This window comes from Pteropus alecto, unplaced genomic scaffold (assembly GCF_000325575.1).
Source record: "Pteropus alecto unplaced genomic scaffold, ASM32557v1 scaffold16, whole genome shotgun sequence".
Taxonomy (NCBI): Eukaryota; Metazoa; Chordata; class Mammalia; order Chiroptera; family Pteropodidae; genus Pteropus; species Pteropus alecto.
In genome coordinates this window covers 297,188-319,506 of record NW_006438867.1, presented here as the reverse complement: position 1 = coordinate 319,506, position 22,319 = coordinate 297,188, and the positions used below count along the sequence as shown (strand labels likewise).

The 22,319-nt window shown below is 35.2% G+C and overlaps 1 protein-coding gene across 1 annotated transcript in view; it reads left to right on the top strand.

The window, feature by feature from the left end:
• The window catches only part of FREM2 (FRAS1 related extracellular matrix protein 2), a 268,872-nt gene that overhangs the window by 151,482 nt on the left and 95,071 nt on the right, over positions 1 to 22,319 (top strand). The window contains exons 7-8 of the mRNA XM_006915781.3: positions 17,916 to 18,065; positions 19,705 to 19,914. Coding sequence (XP_006915843.1) covers positions 17,916 to 18,065; positions 19,705 to 19,914 — 360 coding nt within the window. The remainder of the gene's footprint in view (positions 1 to 17,915; positions 18,066 to 19,704; positions 19,915 to 22,319) is intronic.

The following is a 22,319-nucleotide window of genomic DNA, read 5'->3' as shown; positions in this document are numbered from 1 at the left end:
TCACCAACAACTGTTGTTTGTTCATTTATTGATGATGTCCATTGTGATAGGTGTGAGGTGATATCTCATTGTGATTTTAATTTGCATTTCTCTAATGATTAAAGATGTTGAGTATCTTTTCATATGACTATATTGGCCATCTGTATTCCTCTTTGGAGAAATGACTGTTCAGGTCCTTTGCCTATTTTTAATTGAATCGTTTGTAGTTTTTTGGTGTTGAGTTGTGTAAATTCTTTATAATTTTATATATTAACTCCTTATCAGGTGTATCATTGGCAAATGTCTTCCTAATCAATAAGTTGTCTTTTCATTTTGTTGATGGTTTTCTTTGCTGTGCAAAAACTTTTTAGTTTGATGTCCCATTGTTTATTTTTTCTTTTGTTTCCCTTGCCCAAGAAGATATATCAGAAAATATATATATATATTACTAAAAGTAAAGTCAGAGAGTTTATTGCTTATATTCTCTTCCAGGAGTTTAATGGTTTCAGGTCTTATGTTTAAGTTTTTAATGCATTTTGAGTTTATTCTTGGGTATGGCATAAAATGGTGATCTAGTATCATTGTTTTGCATGTATCTGTCAAGTTTTCCCAGCACCATTTATTAAATTGACTGTCTTTATCCCATTGTATATTCTTGCCTTCTTTGTCATAGATTAATTGACCATACAGGCACAGATTTATTTTCTGGGCTCTATATTCTGTTTCATTGATCTATGTATCCATTTTTATGCCAATATCATGCCATTTTGATTACTATAGGCTTGTAGTATAGTTTGATATCACCAACTTTGTTCTTTCTCAAGATTGCTGGTGGTATTCAGAGTCTTTTGTGCTTCCATATAAATTATAGGATTATTTGTCATTGGTATTTTGATAGGGATTGTATTGAATCTATAGATTGTTTGGGATAGTATGGACATTTTAACAACGTTAAGTCTTACTATCGATGAACATTTATTTGTATTTTCAGTTTATTTTTTCAATGTCTTATAATTTTCCAAGTACAGGTCTTTTATCTCCTTGGTTAAATTTATTCCTAGATGTTTTATTATTTTTTGATACAATTTAAATGGAATTGTTTTCTTAATTTCTCTTTTTGATAATTTGTTATTGATATATAAAAATGCAACTGATTTTTGAATTTTAATTGTGTATCCTGCTACTTAACTGAATTCATTTATCACTTCTAATAGTTTTTTGATGGAATCTTTAGGGTTCTCTCTATATGGTATCATGTCATCTGCAAATAATAAAGGTTTTCATTATTCCTTTCTAAAATAGATGCCTTTTATTTCTTATTCTTGTCTGATTGCAGTAGCTAGGACTTCTACTACTGTGTTGAACAGAAGTGGCAAAAGTGGACATTCTTGTCCTGTTCCTAATCTTAAGGAAAATGCTTTTAGCTTTTCCCCCATTGACTATGATGTTAGCTGTGGGTTTGTCATATATAGCCTTTATTATGTTGATATATGTTCCCTCTATTCCCACTTTGATGAGTTTTTTATTACAAATGGGCTTTAGATTTTGTCACATACTTTTTCTACATCTATTGATGTGATCTTATGATTTTTATCCTTTATTTTCTTTATGTGGGGTAACATGTTAATTGTTTTGTAAATATGGAACCAGCCTTGTATTCTAGGAATAAATCCAATTTGATCATGGCGTATGATTTTTTTAATGTGTTGTTGAATTCAGTTTGCCATTATTTTGTTGAGAATATTTGCATTTTTATTCATCATAGATATCTGCCTATAATTTCCTTTTTTTGTAATAACTTTGTCTGATTTGGGAATCAGAGTAATGGCAGCCTCATAAAATGAGCCTGGGGAGCCTTCCCTCTTCTTGAAATTTTTGGAATAACCTGAAAAGTGTACGTGATCATTTTTCTTTGAATGTTTGGTAAAATTTACCTGTAAAGTCATCTGGTCCAGGACTTTTGTTTGTTGGGAGTGTTTTGATTATTGTAGTAATCTGTCTGTTCAGATTTTCTGTTTCTTCTTTATTCAGTCTTGGAAGACTGTATGTTTTAGGAATGTATCCATTTCTTCCAGATTGTCCAATTGTTGTCATATAATTGTTTATAGCATTTTCTTTTAATATTTTGTATTTCTGTGGTTTGTCTTTCTCCTCTTTCATTTCTGATTTTATTTGTTTGGGTCCTCTTTTTTTCCTTGATGAGTCTGGTTCAAAGTTTATCAATTTTGTTTATCTTTTCAAACGACCAGCTCCTGGTTTTATTGATCTTTTATATTTATATTTTTTTTAGACTCTATTTCATTTATTTCCACTCTGATAGTTATTATTACCGTTTCTACTCACATGACTTTGTTTGCTGTTCTTTTTCTAGTTTCTTTCAGTTTAAAGTTAGATTGTTTATATGAGATTTTTCTTGTTTCTCAAAGTAGGTCTGGATTGCTATAAAATTCTTTCTAAGGACTGCCTTCGCTGTGTCTCACAGAGTGCCTTCACTCTTGAATTATGTTTTTGTTTGGTTTCTATGTCTCAAATATTGATTCACTGCCTGACTCCAGCCTTAGAACCAGCAGAACCATTCACTTTTGGATCCATTATCTCCTGATGTTCACAGGTATTATTAACAATACAGGGGGAAGTTATTCAAAGCTATGAAGTATAAGTAGCTTATTATCTTTAATTTATAATCTATCATTGCTACTGGTAAAGACAAGTGGAGAGTGTAACGTATAAAATCGCAAATCTGCCTTTAATTAGACATGTCTCCAACTAGCATTTTTACCTAAAAAAAGAAAAAGAAAAAATCAACGTCGTTGCCTAATATTTCATTTTATGAATGATCTATAATTTAATCAGTCCCCTTTTGATGCATTTTGGGCTTGTTTCCACCTATGCTCTAATACAAATGAAGTACAGTAAGCACTCTCATCTATATATGTTTTATACTTGTGTTAGTATTTTTATATCATAAACCCCCATATGTTGAATTGCTGGGCAAAAATTATGCTCTTTAAAAATCTTGTGAAAACCATTTGCATTATGACTCTCCTTTTGTTTTAATTAAGGACACAGGTGGTATCTAGGTATGACTTCTAGCCCACTAGTTCCCTGATATGCAATTTGGGGTATGTCTCTTAATCTTTCTAATTGTTAGTTTCCTTGTCTGTGAAAACAAGGTTAATACAGTACATATCTAATAGGGTGGCAGTGAAGCTTAAGTAAAGATATTGAATTCAAAATAAATAGTGTGGTATCTAACAATTAGTTATTATTTATGAAAGATACAGAAATGAGCTAAAACAACATGCCGATTGCTGATACCTGTAGAGATTTTTAAAAACACTGGTGCTATTTATGCATGGGGGCAGGGTTTATATGGGCAATTATAGTACCTTCTCAATTTTTATTTGAACCTAAAACTGCTCTAAAAATATATAGTCTATTTAAAAGAAAGAAAAGAAAAATACTGGGTCTGGGGGCAGCCACTGAAAAGTATGATTTCATAAATTGAAGGTGAAACCTAGCATCAATACAATTTGTAAATCTCCTTGGATAACTCTAATGCACCTCTAACTGGAAACCCCTGGAGGTAAAGTATTAAAAAAGGAAAAAGTAAATGTCCCTTCTCTTTGAATTCATTATGATTTTGTTCTCTTTCTCCTGTGAACTTCCTTCAGATTCAAAGGACAGTCATTTTACTGCAAAGACATCCATTTGCTCCTCCTTCTGAGGCTCCTTAACTCCCATGCCAGATGCTAAGAATGTTTTCTAATTCACCCACTTCAAAGACATGTTATTCATTCAGTCTGACAAATAAATAATCCTATTTTACTTGATGTTCATTCACTCTACAAATGTTAATCAGCACATTGAGCACCTACTGCCAGGCATTGATTAGGCTGAGTGTTGGAGAAACACCAGTGAATAAAGAAGGCTTAATTCCTCCCCTTAGAGAACTCTTAACCAGGAATACAAGCATGCATTGGCTGTGGAGAGAGGGAGAGCTTTGATTTGAACAGCAAGGTACCTTCCAGCACAAGTGACTTCTAAACAGAAGCCTTAAAAGAGCAAGAATTATCCAGATGAAGAGAAAGGAAAGAGAGTTTCAAAACTGTGGTGGTGATATAGCAATGACTGGAAGTGACACATTTAAGACATTAAAAACACTAAAGACATTAAAGATTATTATTGAGTAGAAATAGCACTAAATGAGATTTAAAAGGCAAACTGAGATCAGATGTTTCAGTGTCTTGTAAAGCATGTTAAGGAGTTTGGGAACAATCCAAAGAGCAATGAAAAACATTGAAAGATTTTCAGCAAAAGGATTACCATGATGAAATTTGCTTTGGGGGATGGCCTCTTATATTAAGACTCTGGTTAAGTGACTTTTGGGGAATTCAAATAGCACCGCATCTAAGATAGTGACAGAGAGACAGAGAGGAACCAAAGGGTTGGGACTGGAAGTGACTCTACTAACTCTGGGGGAAATTTAACTCGAGGTGCCCATGGCATGAGATTGAGTAAGCAGTTATTTATCAAGGTCCACAGCTCAGGCGAGAGATCTGAGTTAGAAATTATTTGGAGAGGTTTCTTTGTATTATTTTCAACACTGAACCAAAAGACAGCATAAAAGCTTTCATTTCATTCAGTTCCAAGTACACTTGTTAGGGCTACAAAGCCTACCTGACTGATAGTCCATGTACACGTGAATAAATAAGATTTGGCTCCAGATAGCCATTACTACTGACACCTCTTTTTCACATCTTGTGAAACAATGTAATTGTAAACATCAGTCTAGACACCACAGACTCAGAAAAAATTTTTAAAGTTTACTTTTTCTCTATGGAGAAAACTTAAATTGTTTTCCTTTGTCTTTGTTGCAGGTGTGCCAAGCCTTCTCATCAACTACGTTTGTAAGAAACAGATGTGGTCCTATCTATACTATTTGTAGTTAAAGTATCCCCAACCTTGAAAAGCATGTTAATGTTTAATGAACTATTCTTCTATAGTCAATGCCTTGATCTGTGTCCTTTTCTTGAAAGTGTATACCGCAAAAGATTCAGAGAGTAGAGTTTAGCTTTTCCCACATGAATTTCACTTTTGAACTAGATTAGTTTAAAATCTTTGCACTGCTCACACACTATTTGGATACAATTTATCTTTCTTTTGCAGAGGGAATAAATATGCATTCTGAAATGTCATCTGTAGGTGGGGGAATAATGAGAAATGACTGTTTTATGGTGTCTCATTGGTGTAAACTATGGGATATGTGGCTTTATTTGATCTTTCTCTCATTCCAGATGATAATATTCAGCCACTGACTGTTTTATCCATTAGACTGTGAATTTACAAGACACAGTATATATATTTAAGATCTGGTTACAGAATTAAATAGGCTTATTAAAAATTGCTTTAAGTTGTAATGTGGATATTTCCAAAACAAATCAACATAGGTCTAGAGTATAAACTTTTAAAGGAAACTCTAGACCCAAACGAACAAAAATATTATCAAAGAGAAGTGAGTTAAAATATTACTCATAAAATATAGAACAAGCCGTTCTTATAGATTTTACAAAGGTATCCTTTGACTATTGACAGTCTTTATTCATTTATCCTTTTCTTCCTTTCACTTACTTTGGACCCATTAAAATGTCACAGGAATATCCTATCATTTATGTTGAATGATATCTATAACTCAACTCACTGCTTGAAGGATTTTTAAATTAATTAACTTTTTTTATGATGACATTGGTTAACAAAATCCAATAAGTTTAAGCTGTGTACTTTAACAATAAGGCATATATATATTTACACTGTCTTCACCTCCTATAGTTAGATTTATTTCTGTCACCACATATTAGACCCCCTTTAAGCCATCTACTTCTCCCCTCTCCCCACCCCTTACCCTCTGGTAACCTCTAGTCTATTGTCCATGTCCATGACTCTCTGTTTGTTTGTCCTGCTCATTTGTTGCTTTTAGGTTATATCCCATATTTAAGTGATATCAAGTGACTTTCAACTTTTTCCATCTGGCTTATTTCACTTAGCATGATTATCTCAAGGTCCAGCCATATTGTCGTAAATGGCAGTATTTCATCTCTTCTTGTGGCTGAGTAATATTCCATCGTATATATGTACCACAGCTTCTGTATCCAATCATCTATCACAGGACACTTCAGATGCTTCCATGTCCTGGGCGCTGTGAATAATGCTGCTATGAGCAGCGATGTACAAATAACTTTTCAGATATAGGCTTTCAAGTCTTTGGGGTAAATACCCAGTAGAGGGATTGCTGAATCATACAGTAGATTAATTCTTAGTTTTTTGGGGAATCTCCGTACTGTTTTCCAGAGTAGCTGTACCAATATGCAGTCTAACCAGCAGTGGATGAGGGGTCCTTTTTCTCTATATCCTCTCCAACATTTGTTATTACTTGTCCTGTTGATTATAGTTATTCTAACAAGTATGAGATGGTATCTCATTGTGGTTTTGATTTGCATTTCCCTAACAGCTAGCGATGTTGAGCATCTTTTCATATATTTGTTGGCTATTTGTATGTCCTCTAGGGAGAAGTGTCTGTTCAGGTCCTCTGCCCATCTTTTGATAGGGTCATTTGTTTTGTTGTTGTTGTTGTTGTTGAATTGTATGAGTTCTTTGTATATTTTGGATATTAGGCCTTTATTGGAGGCGTCGCTTGCAAATATGTTTTCCCATTCGGATGGTTGTCTCTTTACCTTGTTGACAGTTTCTTTTGGTGTAAAGAAGCTTTTTTGTTTGATGTAGTCCCATTCATTTATTTTAGCTTTTACTTCCCTTGCTTTTGAGGTCAAATTCAAAAAATTCTAATTTAAGTCCAAGGTCCTTGAGTTTAGTTCCTATGTTTTCTTCTATGTATTTTATTGTTTCAGGTCTTATATTCAGGTCCTTAATCCATTTTGAGTTAATTTTGGTGTGTAGTGACAGACAACAGTCTAGTTTCAATCTTTTGCAGCTGGCTTTCCAGTTTTCCCAACATCATTTATTGAAGAAGCTTTCTTTTCTCCACATACTTGTGGCTTTTTTATTGAAAATTTTTTACTCATATAAGTATGGGTTTACTTCTGGACTCTCGATTCTATTACACTGTTTCATGTGTCTGTTTTTCTGCCGATATCATGCTGTTTTGATTGTCGTCCCTTTGTAGTATAATTTAAAGTCGGGCATAGTGATGCCTCCAGCTTCATTCTTTTTGCTCAGGATGGCTTTGGCAATTCAGGGTCTTTTGTGCTTCCATACAAATCTGATGGGTTTTTTTTTTATTTCTTTAAAAATGCCAATGGTATCTTAATGGGGGTTGCATTAAATCTGTATAATGATTTAGGTAATATGGTCATTTTAACTATTGATTCTTCCAATCCAAGAACATAGAATATCTTTCCATTTCTTATTATCTTCTTTGATTTCTTTTAATAGGATCTTATAGTTTTCATTATATAGGTCCTTCACGTGTTTCGTTAGATTTATTCCTAGGTTTTTTATTCTTTTTGTTGCAATTGATAAAGGAATTATTTTTTCCACTTCTTTTTCTGACACTTTATTATTAGAGTATAGGAATGCTATGATTTTTGAACATTGATTTTGTATCCAGAAATTTTACTGTATTTGCTTATTGTTTCTAGTAGTATTCTTATGGAGTTCTTAGAGGTTTTTTTTATTATTATTATTAAGTTTATTGGGGTAACATTGGTTAATGAAATGATATAATTTTCAGGTGTACATTATTCTATTGTGCGTTTACCACCCAAATCCAGTTTCCTTCACCTACCATATATTTGATCTTTTAGGGTTTTCTATATAGAGAATCATGTCATCCACAAATAGTGACAGTATGACTTCTTTGTTTCCTTTTTGGATGCTTTTTATATCTTTCTCTTGCCTGATTGCCCTTGCTAGCACCTCCAAAGTTATATTGAATAACAGTGGTGATAGTGGACATCCTTGCCTTGTCTTTGATCTTAGAGGGATTTTTTTTAGTTTTTCACCATTAAGTATAATGTTGACTGAGAGTTTGTCATATATGGCCTTAATTATGTTAAGGTAATTTCATTCTATAGTGATTTTGTAGTGTTTTGATCATAAATGTAGGCTTTATCATGTCAAAGGATTTTTCTGCATCTTTTTATGTGATCATATGATTTTTATGTTTTAATTTGTTTATGTGGTGTAGCACATTAATCGATTTGTGTATGTTGAACCATCTCTAGGATGAAGCCCAGTTGATTGTGGTGTATAATCTTTTCACAATATGGTGCCATATTCAGTTCACTAGTATCTTACTTGGGATTTTTGCATCTGTGTTCATGACAGATATTGGTCTGTAGTGTTCTCTTTTTTGTGTTATCTTTACCAGGTTTTGATAACAGAGTAATATTGGCCTCATAAAATAAGTTGGGAAGTATTGCCTCCTCTTAGATTTTTTGGAAGAGTTGGAGAAAAATAGATATTAAATCTTCTTTGAATATTTGGTAGAATTCACTGGTGAAGCCATCTGGTCCAGGACTTTTACTTTTGGTAGGTTTTTGATAACTGTTTAAATTTCCATTCATTTTTTTAGATTTTCCAGTTCTTTTTGATTCAGTCTAGGAAGGTTGTATTTTTCTAAGTACTCGTCCATTTCTTCTAGGTTATTAAATTTGACATTATATACTTTTTCATAGTATTCTTGTATGATCCTTTGTATTTCTATGGTGTCTGTCATAATTTCCCCTTTTTCATCCCTGTTTTTGTTGATTTGTGTCCTTTCTCTTTTTTCTTTAGTGATCCTAGCTAGGGGTTTGTCAATTTTAGTACACTTCTCAAAGAATCAGCTCTTTGTTGCATTTATTTTTTTCTATTGTTTTTGTTTGTTTGTTTGTTTTGAATTTCACTTATTTCTACTCTAATTTTGATGATTTCCTTCTGCTGACTGTAGGCTTCATTTGTTTTTTCTTTTCTAGTTTTTGTTTGTTTGTTTGTTTTTGTTTTTGTTTTTTAACATGAAGCATTAAGTTGTTTATTTGGTCTCATTCTTGTTTTTTAGAGATAGGCCTGTAATGATATGAACTTTCCTCTTATGACTACTTTTGCTTTGTTTCAAAAGTTTTGACATTTTGTACTATCATTATCATTTGTTTCTATGTATCTCTTGATCTCTCTTTTTATTTCTTCTATGACTCAGGTATACTTCGGTAACATGTTGTTTAATTTCCATGTATTTGTGGTTCTTCCTGCTTTTTTTTGCAGTTGATCTCTAGTTTTAAGACATTATGATCAGAGAACATGGTTGATATGATTTCAACCCTCTTATGTTTATTGAAGCTATCTCTGTGTCCCAGTATGTGGTCAATCCTTGAGAATGTTCCATATGCAGTAGAGAAGAATGTATAAGCAGCTGTTTTGGAATGAAAGGCTCTGTAAATGTTATATCCGGTTGGATATAATTGTGTCATTTAAGGATGTTATTTCCGGTTGGATATAATTGTGTCATTTAAGGATGTTATTTCCTTATTGATTCTCTGTTTAGATGATCTGTCCATATCCGACAGTGCGGTATTTAGGTCACCTATGATAGTGTTTTTGTCTGTTTCTCTCTTTAGTTCTGTTAGTAATTGCTTTACCTATTTTGAGGCTCCGTGATTGAGAACATGGATATGAATAAGTATTATTTCTTCTTGGTGCATGATTCCCTTTATCATTATGAAGTGTCCCTCAGTATCTTTCTTTACCGTTTTTTATTTTGAAGTCTATTTCGTCTGATATTAGTACCAGTATTCCTGCTTTTCTTTGAATGTAATTTGCTTGAAATATCATTTTCTACCCTTTCACTTTGAGTCTATATTTGTCTTTGGAGCTAAGATATGTCTCCTAGAGGCAGCATATGGTTGAGTTTTGTTTTTTGATCCAATCTGGAACTCAGTGCCTTTTTCTTGGTGAATTCGGTCCATTTTCATTTAGGGTGATTATTGAAATATGAGGTTTTCTTATAGCCATTTTATCTTTTGCTTTCTGGTAGCTCAGTGTTTCCATTGCTTCCTGTTTTTGTGTTTCTGTTTTCTTTATTTTGGTTGTCTTTTGTGGGTTTTTCCTCTGGTCCTTCTTGTTTTATATTATATACTTTAGTTCTGAACCTTTGGTGTTTGGTTATATTACAAATATGTAAAGGATAGTTATATATATACAGTCATCCATTTTCTTCTGCATGTGCATTATCTCCATTCCCCTTTGCGAATTTGGATCTTTGAATTCTCCCTTTTTCAGTCATTGTTGTCTCAATTTGTCCCTATGTACACTGAACATTCATTACTATCTTGCTATAACAAATTTCTTCTTATTGTTCAAGCTTACAATGTCCTATTCTTAGTAAGGATTGAACTCCTCTCCTTCTATTTGCCTGATAGTCAACTTACTCTTAATTATGTTTGTGTGTATGTGTGTGTGTGTCATTTTGTTTTAGGTGAGCTGACCCCTTTCAGTATTTCCTGTATTGCAGGCCTCGTAGTGGAGAATGCCCTTAATTTTTGTATGTCTGGAAAGGTCTTAAATCTCTAAAGGAATGCTTAGCTAGACACATTATTCTCTGTGGGTAGTTCCTTTCATTTAATAGTTTGAATATTTGATTCCACTCCTTTCTGGCTTATAAGATTTGAGATGAGAAGTCCAACGATAATCTAATGGGTGTTCCTTTATATGTTACCGTTTTCTTCTCCCTGGCTGCTCTGAAAATTCTGTCTTTGTTATTGATTTTTGATAATTTTAGTACAATGTGTCTTGGTGAAGGGCCTTCTTGGGTTGAGATAATGGGGTGTTCTATTGACTTCTTGAATTCCAAGTTCCAGCTCATTCCTTACATTTGGGAAATTCTCATCAACTATTTGTCTGAAAATGCTTTCTAATTCCTGCTCTTTTTCCTCCCCTTCAAGAATGCCCATTATTCTTATGTTTCCTATCCTGATGGTATCAGCTAGTTCTTGTATTTCTCTTTCATCATTTTTCATTCTTCGGTTTCTTTCTTCTTCCTTCTGATTTATTATAGATTTCTGTTTTTGATATCACTGATCTTTTCCTTCATTTGTTCGACTAGGTTCCGAAGGTTGCCATTTCATTTTTCAGCTTTTGCAGTGTGTGTGTGTGTGTGTGTGTGTGTGTGTGTGTGTGTTTTATATCTAGAAGATCTATTCTGTTCCTTTTGATAGTTTCAATTTCCTTGCTAAAGAACTCATTCTGCTCATCTATTTTTTTTTCAGTTCCTAAAATCGTTGATATGACTCGTTTCAGATCTTACTGAGTTTATTCAGAAATATCATTCTGAATTATCTGTCATTTAAGTAGCATATTTCTATGTCTGTAAGGTTATTTTCTGGAGATTTTTCTCTTTCTTTCTGACATGCCTTGTCACCTTGGTTGTTCATGATGTTTAATGGACTATTTTTCCACCTAGGCATTAATGAAAGTGTATTCTGCTTTTTTTCCAGAAAGATTTATTATATAAAGATATATATATCTTTATTATATAAAGATATTTTTATATCTCTCTTTTTAGCCTGTTACAAAGAAGATGTTTTTCTTTTGGTTTCCAGTAGGTGGCATCTAAGCCTCTTGGATCCCTGCTTTATATAAAACCTTTAAAATGCCTTTTTCTTTCTTATAGATGTTTAATCACACTCACTACTGTCAGTCAGTTTTGGCGACAGTTTCAGTGGCATTTGCTTAGATTCCCCTGGGCTCCACTGTGTTCAGTTTCGGAGGATATGGGGGGAGGATCCCTGTGTGTTGTGGGTTGGTGGCTGTGGTTCATCCTTGGTTTTGCAACTGTGGCTGGTAAAAATCAATTGTTGTTTCTCTGCCATTCCTGTTTCTCTGCCATTCTGCTTCTCTTCTTTCTGCCCTGATGACTGGGTCCTGCCACCGGCCGTGTCGAGTTCCCAGCACTCCCAGGCGGGGCTTTTCAGGGAAGTCGCCACACCTTCTCCCCTCCCCATACTCCTACAGGGAGCTCTGGCTGCAAGAGGCAGCTTCTTTATTTCTCCCAGTTCACTGCTCGACACTTGGGATTCTGACCTGTGGTAGCTTTGATGTGCAGATCCCATGTTCTGATGTGCTGGTGTGCAGTTTGGTTGTTTTTTGTTGATCTTTAGATGTTTAGCTTATTGTTGTTTCAAGGGGAGATATCTGGGACATCTGTCATTCTGCCATGTTTCTCCAAACCTCCCTTGAAGGATTTTTATCTCATTCATATTACATAAAATTCTGTCCAAACTGTAACAATTATAAACAATATTTAAATTTTAGAGATTTTTTAAAAGGCATTGTGAAATTGAGATAACAATAATGATTGCTTTTCAATTTTCATTCAAATACAATGACAATATAAAAAGATGCTAATGTTTAGCCATTTTTTTATTCATGGCATAAGAAACTAAGCAGTTGGCAAAAATTGTTTTTTAAAAAACTATTGTATTGTGTTTTAATCTCATCATAATTGATTACTTTATACTTTAATTACAATGACTGCAATGATTAATAGACCAATTTTCTAGTCATCATGAGTGTAACACAGAGGGGAAAGAAATCACATAAATAACTTAAATCTATAGATAATCAAAAAATTCACTTAAAAATAAATATCTTTCCTAATGCCTTCTATAATCTGGTAGAGTGAAATTGAGAGATTTAGAATTAAAATCCTTTTTCCACTTCCCTTCCTTCTTTCTGCTGGAGATAACAATATACTAATTAATAGGCAATATTATAATATTATTTGCATCATTCACATAACTCTTATTATTTATTAGCATTGTTACATGTGCCATGCCTCTCTCTCCTCTATCTCTCTCTGAGACACACACACACACATAACGCACATATATAAAGCAAGTGTCCCTAACCCCAGGCCATGGACCAGTACCAGTCAGTGGCCTGTTAGGAATCAGGCTGCACAGCAGGAGGTGAGTGGCGAGCAAAAGAGTAAAGCTCCATCTGTATTTACAGCTGCTCCTCAGCACTAGCACTATGGCCTCAGCTCCACCTCAGGTCACCAGACATTAGATTCTCATAGGAGCACCAGTCCCTGGTGCCAAAAAGGTTGGGGACTGCTGAATAAAGCACATGTGTCAGTCACATAATAAATGTTCTATGTATGGTAACTACTATCATTAGTCTTTATTCTAAATGACAACTTGTATAAAAATTTTTGGAGTATTACATAAGACTCCTTTTTTTTATCTTACTAAACTATACTTTAAACTCTAACAAAAACAGTTGGTCACAAAGTTTCCAAGTTTGGTTTTGTATCATTCAATGGTTGAGGGGGAAAACAAGGTCCAGTCAAGATGCCGTAGAAGGTAGACACTGTGCTCACCTTCTCTCATGTCTACACCAAAATTACAACAAAACTACAGAACAACCATGACTGGGAGTTGCCTGAGGTCTAACTGAACAGAAGCTTTACAACTGAGGGTATACTATAAGAAGTCACATCGAGACTTGTAGGAAGAGCAGAGATGCAAAACAGGCTAGTCTCACAATGGCATGTGGCACTTGAGAATCAGGGAGGAGCAAGGGGACTTGCCTCCATACTGGGCTCCCCAGCCCATGGTTCCAGTGCCAGGAAGAGAAGTCCCCACAACTTCTGACTGAAAACCAGTGGAGATTATGGTTGAGTGAGACAAGGTGACTGGAGTTGTAGACATTCTTTTTAAGGGGCCCACTTGCAGGCTTACTCAGTGACAGACTCACTCACTCTGAGCTCCAGCACTGGGGCAGCTGCTCAAATTGTGCCAGGGACACATGGGAGGAACTGAGTTGTCTGGCTTCAGGGTGAAGGTTGAAGGTGTGGCTTTCCCCTATACAGAAGTGCTGTCAGTATCCATTGTTGAGCCCTCCCCACATTCAGCTTGAAGACACAAGAGGCCACCATATCCGAGTCTCCATCAACCTGGTTATCACAGGTCACTCTGCCTAGGTGATTCCCTGAGATACTGCCTCTCCCAAATTGTGAGCCCATTCAAGCTGCCTCCAGTGGTTTTTCATACAAATGGTCTGTCTTGGCACATGCTGTAGACTTTCCTAAAATCTCTCAAAGGCTCACAAAACCTATGGCACATGCTGCAAATGTTCCTAAAATCTCTCAAAGGCTTATAAAACCCAAAAAAGCAGCATCTAGCCTTGTTATGCCCTGTACCTCTTGCTGAGAGGTCTCAAGCTCAGCATTAGTGGCAGCCAGCCTCAGTTCCCAGCTTGACCTCTTGTTGCACCTATAAGCCCAGCATGGGTGGTGGCCATCTGCAGATTACTTGGTGACTCCTACCAGGCAGCCCTGGAAGTGCACAAGCTGCAGCTGAACTCAGCCCACAGCTGGGCCCCTCTCAGGAGGAACTTAGGCCAGCCTGCTTCGACTGGTGCCAGAGCAGGAGCACCAGCCAGGGCAGCATCTTGAGAGGACATACCCAAAGGGCAGACTGGGCAAGCACCAGAACCCTGTTAAAGTAAATCCTTCTCCATAGGGTCAGCCCCTCACCAGCCAATCCTCACAACCAGTCAGCCCAAGGATCAATCCCATATATAGATGTGCAAACAGCAACCAAGGCTCAACTATAACAGGAGGGCACACACAACACACACAAGAGACACACCTTGAGTACCTGGTTTAGGTGACCAGGAAGACTGTGTCACTGGGCCACATATGACATCTACTACATAAAGCCACTCTACTAAGATTGGAAGACTTAGGAACCCTACCAAATACATAGAAACAAACACAGGAAGGCAGCAAAAATGGGGGACAAAGAAATGTCCCACATGAAAGAATAGAACAAAGATACAGAAAAAATAACTAATCAAAATGGAGACAAGCAATCTACCAGATGCAGAGTTTAAAACACTGATGATAAGGATGTTGTTCAATGAACTTAGGGGAAGAGTATAGAAACTCAATGATAATTTTAATAAAGAGAAAAACATAAAAATTGTGATGGGAAACATAAAAGGGAACAAGTCAGAAGTGAAAAATATAATATCTGAGATGAAGAGTACATGAGACATACATTAGATGGAGTGAAGGATCAAATCAGCAGTTTAGATGATGGAGTACACCCAATCAGAACATCATCAAGAAAAAAGAATACAAAAAATTTAAGAGGACTCTGAGACAACATCAAGCATACCAAAATTTGCATTATAGGGGTACTAGAAGGAGAAGAGAGAGAACAGGAATTGAAAACTTATTTGAGAAAATAATGACAAAAAACTTTCCTAACCTGATAAAGGAAATAGATATGCAAGCCCAGGAAATGCAAAGAGGCCCAAACAAGATGAACCCAAACAGGCCCACATCAAGACACATAATTAAAATGCCAAAGGTTAAAGACAAAAAAGAGAATATAAAAGCAACAAAGGAAAAGCAATTATTTACCTACAAGGGAGCTCTCATAAGACTGTCAGCCAACTTCTCAACAGAAACTTTGCAGGCCAGAAGAGCTTAGCAAAAAATATTCAAAGTGATGAAAAGCAAGGACCTACAACCAAGATTACTCTATCCAGCAAAGCTATCATCAAAGGACAGACTGAAAGATAGATAAAGACTTTCCCAGACAATAAAAAGCTAAGAGTTCATCACCACCAAGACAGTATTACTGTTGGTCAGTCTTGTTTAAGAAGAAAATATATATGTAATGAAATGGCAATAAGTACTTTAAATGAAAAATAATTAAATGCTCAAATCAAAAGATAGGGCAGCTGAATGGATAAGAAAACAAGACTCTTGCCTACAAGAGAATCACTTCAGATCAAAAGACACACACAGATTAAAAGTAAAGGGATGAAAAAAGATATTTCATGGAAATGGAAAGGAAACAAAACACAACTGGGGTAGCAATAACTATACCAGACCAAATAATTTTTAAAACAAAAGCTGTAACAAGAGACAAAGAAGGACCCAATAATTCCACTTCTGGATATTTATCTGAAGAAATTCAAAATACTATTTTGAACATATGGGCAAGTGCATCCACGTGGTCATTGCAGTGGGTAATAATAGCCAAGATATGAAGGCGATCTGAGTGTCCATCAATATTTGAATGGATAAAGAAAAGGTAGTACACATATACAATAGAATATTACCTCAGCCATAAAAAATAATGAAATTTTGCCATCTGCATCAACATGGATGGACTAGAAGGTATTGTGCTGAGTGGAATAAGTGAGACAGAGAAAGATATATGTCATATGATTTCACTTACATGTGGAATCTAAAGTATAAAATAAATAAAACAGACTCATAAATACAGAGACTATTTTGAGGAGGTTTGGAGGGCGGGTGAAAAGGGGGAAGGGATTAAGAAATGCAAATTGGTAGTTACAAAATAGTCATGGATATGTAAAGTACAGCATAAGAATATAGTCAATAATATTGTAATAACTCTGTATGGTATCAGATGTGTACTAGATTTATTGAGGTGATCGCTTCATGAGTTTCATAGATGTCTAATCATTATGTTGTACACTTGAAACTAATATAATATTCTATATCAACTATAATTGAAAAATAAAAATATATTATTAAAAAAATTAAGGAGAGTTATATGCTTTTTTTCATGCCCCCATATAAAAAAAAATAATAATAAAACACAATTTTGCAGTTTTAATAAAGATTATTTACTTAGAATAGGAAAATAAATATTCCTATTCAAATTGAATTGCACAAAATTGGTTTCCTTTGATTGTGAGCCATCATTGTAGGGTTTTGTTTGATTTTGTATGTTTCGTAACTCAATTAGATGCTGTAAAACACAATGGTCTTCTCTTTAATGGCCTTGTGTTTTAAGGAACATTGATATATGTTGCCTGACCTTTAAGACACATTTCTTTGAGTCATAAAACCAGACACAGATGAGCAAAATGTCTAAAGTCAAAGGGTCAGTCACCATGTTATGTATACACTAAATTAATTTATCTTCGTTAATGATTACTTATAAAATAAGCTCCCAAAGGGTAAAGTATATACTATTTCTGTGACTTCCTATGAGACTATAGATATTTCAAAATAATTTTTTTAAGTAACCTCACAAATCATCTCTCAGTTTTCTTTATTAGTCCACTGACTTCTATACCTCAGACTTCTGGCAGTGATCTTACAAGGCAAACTGTTGCTCACCAGTGGAATCAGACAGGAAATGATGATTAGATCAATTCATCACTAAAACTGGAGGAAAATACAAAGTCTCCAAAGATGTGTTAATTTTAATGACTTAAGTCAATTATTTCCTTCATGTTTAAGAAAAATGTAAACATCTTAGTATGAGATTATTTCTCCACTGGAACCTCAGTTGGTATAGGATACCCCCAACCTTCTACAGCTAATCTACAATTATGTTCTGGTCTCTCTAAACTCTCCAGGCCAGGTAATCATATATATATTTAGTCTAGTTATCCAATAGGTGCTAACTCTATAGTGGTTATAAGAGACCCAAATATACTGGATTAAGGCCAAATCTAAAGGACTAGAAGAGGTTAAAAGTCAAATAGTCTCCAGAGAGAAAACTTGGTAGGATATGGTATAATGAACAGTAGGGCCAAACTCATAGAATTTTAACTTTATGTATTTTGTTTCATTTTGGTGCTATTTTACCAGCTAAACTTCCAGAAAGTACATTTCAAAGTCATTAATATGGGTAACTTATGCTTCAAGATGAGAATGTTCCATTAAGCAGTTTACCATAGTATTTTTGTTTGTTTGTTTTTCAACACAGACATTTTGAACTGAAAGCAATATATATATCTATAGATTAAAGAGATGTTATCTTACTAAAAAATATGATATAAGGAAGTCAATATGATGAAGTTAACTCTTCTTCGAAATTACGTCAGTAGAGTTTGATGTGCAAAAATAAAAATAATAGCAATGCTTTCTGTTTTGTTCTTAACAGAACCCATCTTCTACTTTGGTGATTTTGAGTACTCTGTAGATGAGAGTGCTGGCTATGTGGAAGTGCGGGTATGGAGAACAGGCACTGACCTGTCCAGGTCTTCTAGTGTTACCCTGAGATCTCAGAAAACAGATCCACCCTCTGCCAATGGTGAGAAGTTTCCTACAGTAACTCTTTTGATTGTTCTACAATTTTCAACTTACCTTGGATTTTTCTGAAAATTATTACTACATGATAAGTAAATTGAGGCTCTATTTACTACCGTGATAAAATAAATTTAAGGGCTATAAATCAGAGGCTAAGTTAAAAACACATAAGACTAAATTCTAATGGCTATATTTGCATGAATTTGTTCACTACATTCGGCAAATCTAAAATCGTTGAATATTATGACATCATATGCACAAGACTAATCATGTTGGCCACCTTCACAGAAATCTAATGATATTTAAGTATCTTGCAGGTAAACAACACCAATGTGGTCCCTGCCTCAGTTTAACCAAATGTCTTCATATATAGTTCAGATCCAAAAAGCTTTTCCACATTTTATTCTTCTAGCTTGCACATGCCTACCTTTTATTCTAGAATCTGCATCTCCAAAAAGTTTATCATAAGGTGTAGGACAAGCTTTCCTTCTAACTTACCAACAATACAAACTCTCTCTTTTACTCACATACACACACATGCATGCACACATGTACATCATATCCACACTACACACTTATCACACAAAGCAAGCAGAAGCCATATCATTTCAAAAGTCACCCTTAAGTTTTAACTTTTTAAATGTAGTAGACCCAGTATAATGCTTTGCATGTAGTCAGTCTTTGACAAACATTTGTTTAGCCCAATTAGTCATTTTGTCATAAGTCAATTAGTCATAAGAGAAAATTCAAATAAAATAAAGACTTGAGGATAAAAGTGAAGAAGAATAGGAAAAGAAAAATATAAGAAGAACCACAATGGATTCAAATACAGAGATTTTAAAAAATGAATTAAAGACAGGCACATTCACATACTGCTGCATATTCAGAGATGAAGTTAATACAAAATGAGAGAAGTTATGAAAACAAAGAAGCAATGACATTGAATTATCATCCTCTGCTCTTAGTATTTATGTATGTAGTAACTAAAGATTAAAAGAAAGTTTTGTTTTTAACTTCTTGAGACGTAAACAGAGATGTCAACACTAGATATGTACCACATGGTCTGAAAAGTAATAAGCCAACAACAGACCAAATATTCTTTGAGAATAATGGATTGCTCTCCTTACCTGGGGTGAATGTGGGTGGAGCATGTGGGACAAAAGTTTATATCTGAAATGTGTTGATTTAACCAGCAGGCAACTACTGACATAAATAGAATGTTCTGTAGTAGCTCACAGATATAGATATTTAACTAATGTTAATGAAATTTAAACATATGTATTTTATATATTATTTGATAATGTCTGATTGATATGCTGATTTTTAGACCTGCTTTTTATTAGTTCCTTTTGAGAATTCCAAAATGAACATGGAAAAACTATTAAAAACAAAGTGAAAATAACTAAAGCTAAAATAACATCTTAGACATAGATAAGACAAACAAGAATCTGATCTTCGATCTACTAGCTTAATGACCAATGTAGATACTAATATTTTATATTTCATTAAATATATTTTTCTGTAATATTATACCAGTCTGTATTTTTAAAAGAATTATAAAATATAACTACATGATTTGCTTATTATAATTTTGTTTAAGTTTATTCAGTCTCCAATTGAATAATTTTTTGTTACTATTATAGCTGGAACAGATTATGTGGGAATTAGTCGTAATATAGATTTTGCACCTGGAGTCAACATGCAGACAGTTCGTGTTATCATTCTGGATGATCTTGGACAACCACTGTTGGAGGGAATTGAGAGATTTGAACTGATGCTTCGTATGCCTATGAATGCTGCCCTTGGAGAGCCTAGCAAAGCCACAGTGTCCATAAATGACTCTGTCTCAGATTGTGAGTGTTTATTAATTTAGAATGATAAGTAAAATGATAAGCTAGACTTTATATAAATGTTAAGTAAGAAAATTAACTAAGGTTTATGTACCTGTATTAGTTTGCTAGAGCTGCCATAGCAAAGTACTATAGACTCAGAAATCTCATGTTACAGTTTTGGTGGCTAAGAGTCCAAGATCAAGATGTTGACAGGGTTGGCTCTGAGGACTTTGAGAGAAGGATATGTTCCAGGCCTTTCTCCTTTGCTTGTAAATGGCCATCTTTTCCTTATGTGTCTTCACATCATCTATGTCTGTCTCTCTGTCCTACCTACCCTAGAAGGACACCAGTTATATTAAATAGGTCCCAACCTAATGACTTCATTTTTTACTTGATTACCTCTATAAAGACATATAAAATCACGTTCTCAGGCACTGGGATTTAGAACTTCAACCTATGAATTTGAGGGAGACAATGCTCAACACATAACAATATCCTAGCTGACCATGTCTTCCTTCCATCTCCTGATTATTTTGATAGAATAAGACTCAGAAGAAAATTTCAGTTTTTCTCTCAAATTAAAAAAAGAAAAAGTGATATCATCATCAATATCTTGATTGTGTCTAAAGAATACCCTCATCATAGACTTCTGGTCAAAATGGACAAACGCCCTTGAGAACCACCTAAAAACTAGATGAACGGAACTGTTACAACTAAGGATATAAAGAAGAAGCCATGTTGATCTGATAGGACAGGTGGAGACACAAAAAGGGCTGGTCTCACACCCACATATGATGCTTAATAATTGAGTGGGACCCGGCATCCTTTAAAGGGCCTGAGCACAGACTCACTTGCATACAATCACCCTAAGGACCAGAGAAGGGACAGCAGCTTGAAAAGCTTTAGGGATAAATGGGGAGGAACTAAATTGCCTGGCTTCAGAACAAGGTCTGGAGAGCTTGCTCTTTCCAGGACTAAAGTACTGGTAGGCACTATTGTTCCTTTGTTAAGCCCTCTAACCACACAATCTGCAAGTATAGGCAGAAATTCTAGCAAGTGCCATTGTTGCTTTGTTGAGACCTCCATTTATACATGTTGGTAGGCACCAAATTTGAGCCTCCATTAACCTGGCTAATACTGCTTCCCCACTCTGGTGATTCTCTGAGGCTCCTCTTCAGCTTACTCACGCACTCAGCCCAAAACTCTGCCGGTAGATATTCCATACAAACAGCCAGCCTCATCTCATGCTGGGGTTTCCTAAAATCTCTCAAAGGTCCAAAAACTCCCCAAAACAGTAGCTGGCTTCAGCATACCCTGTCCCTTTGCTAAGCAGCCCCAAGCCCAGTTCAGAGCAAAACCACTACCAGGTGCCAGCAAGCCAGCACAGACAGCAAGCAACCAGGTGACCCTAGGCTGAGTACAGACAGCAGCTGATCTTGGGCTGCACCCAAATCCCTTCAAAGAGACCCCAGAACCAAATACCTGGTATCTGGATTTAAACCACACCAGAGCACCACTCAATTACCTCCACAAATTACAAATCCAAAGGGAGGACTCAGCAGGCACCAGGGCCCAGTTAAAAGGAATTTTGTTCCCTAGGGTCAGTCAGCCCCTGCACAACTCTGCCCAACCACTCATCAGCAGTAGTTACAGCCAGTATTCATAGCAAATCAACCTGAAAGTCAATGCCTGCACTGATGTACTAACAGCAATTAAGGCTCAACTATGACATGATGGCATTCAAAAACACAGAGGACACCTCTAGAGCACCTGTCTCAGATGACCAGAGAGACTGTGCCACTGGGCCCCAGGGGACATCTACTATATAAGTCCACTCTGCCAAAACTGGGAGATATAGAAGATCTACCTAATACATAGAAACAAACACATGGAGGCAACCAAAATGAAGAAACAAAGAAACATGGTCCCAAACGAAAAGAGGAAAAAACTCCAGGAAAAAAAAAAAAACTAAACTAAAGGGAAGCAAGCAATCAACCAGATACAGAGTTCAAAACTCTAGTAATAAGGATGCTCAATAAAATTGGGGTAAGAAAATATGAACTCAGTGAGAATGTACACAATAGAAAGGAAACCATAAAAAATCTTCAGAAATTAAGGTTATTATGACTGAAATAAAGAATATATCAGAAGGAATCAACAACAGATTATATGTAGCACAGGATCAAGTCAGCGATTGGAAATACAAATAGTGGAAAATGCCCAATTAGAAAAACAACCAAAAAAATAATTAAAAGAAAAAGATAGTGCAAGGACCTCAGGGACAATATCATTTGTGTCATAGGAGCAACAGAAAGAAAAGAGAGAGAGCAAGGGATTGAAAATCTATTTGAAGAAATAATGACAAAAAACTTACCTAACCTGGTAAAGAAAATAGACATACAAATCCAGGAAGAACAGAGTGTCTC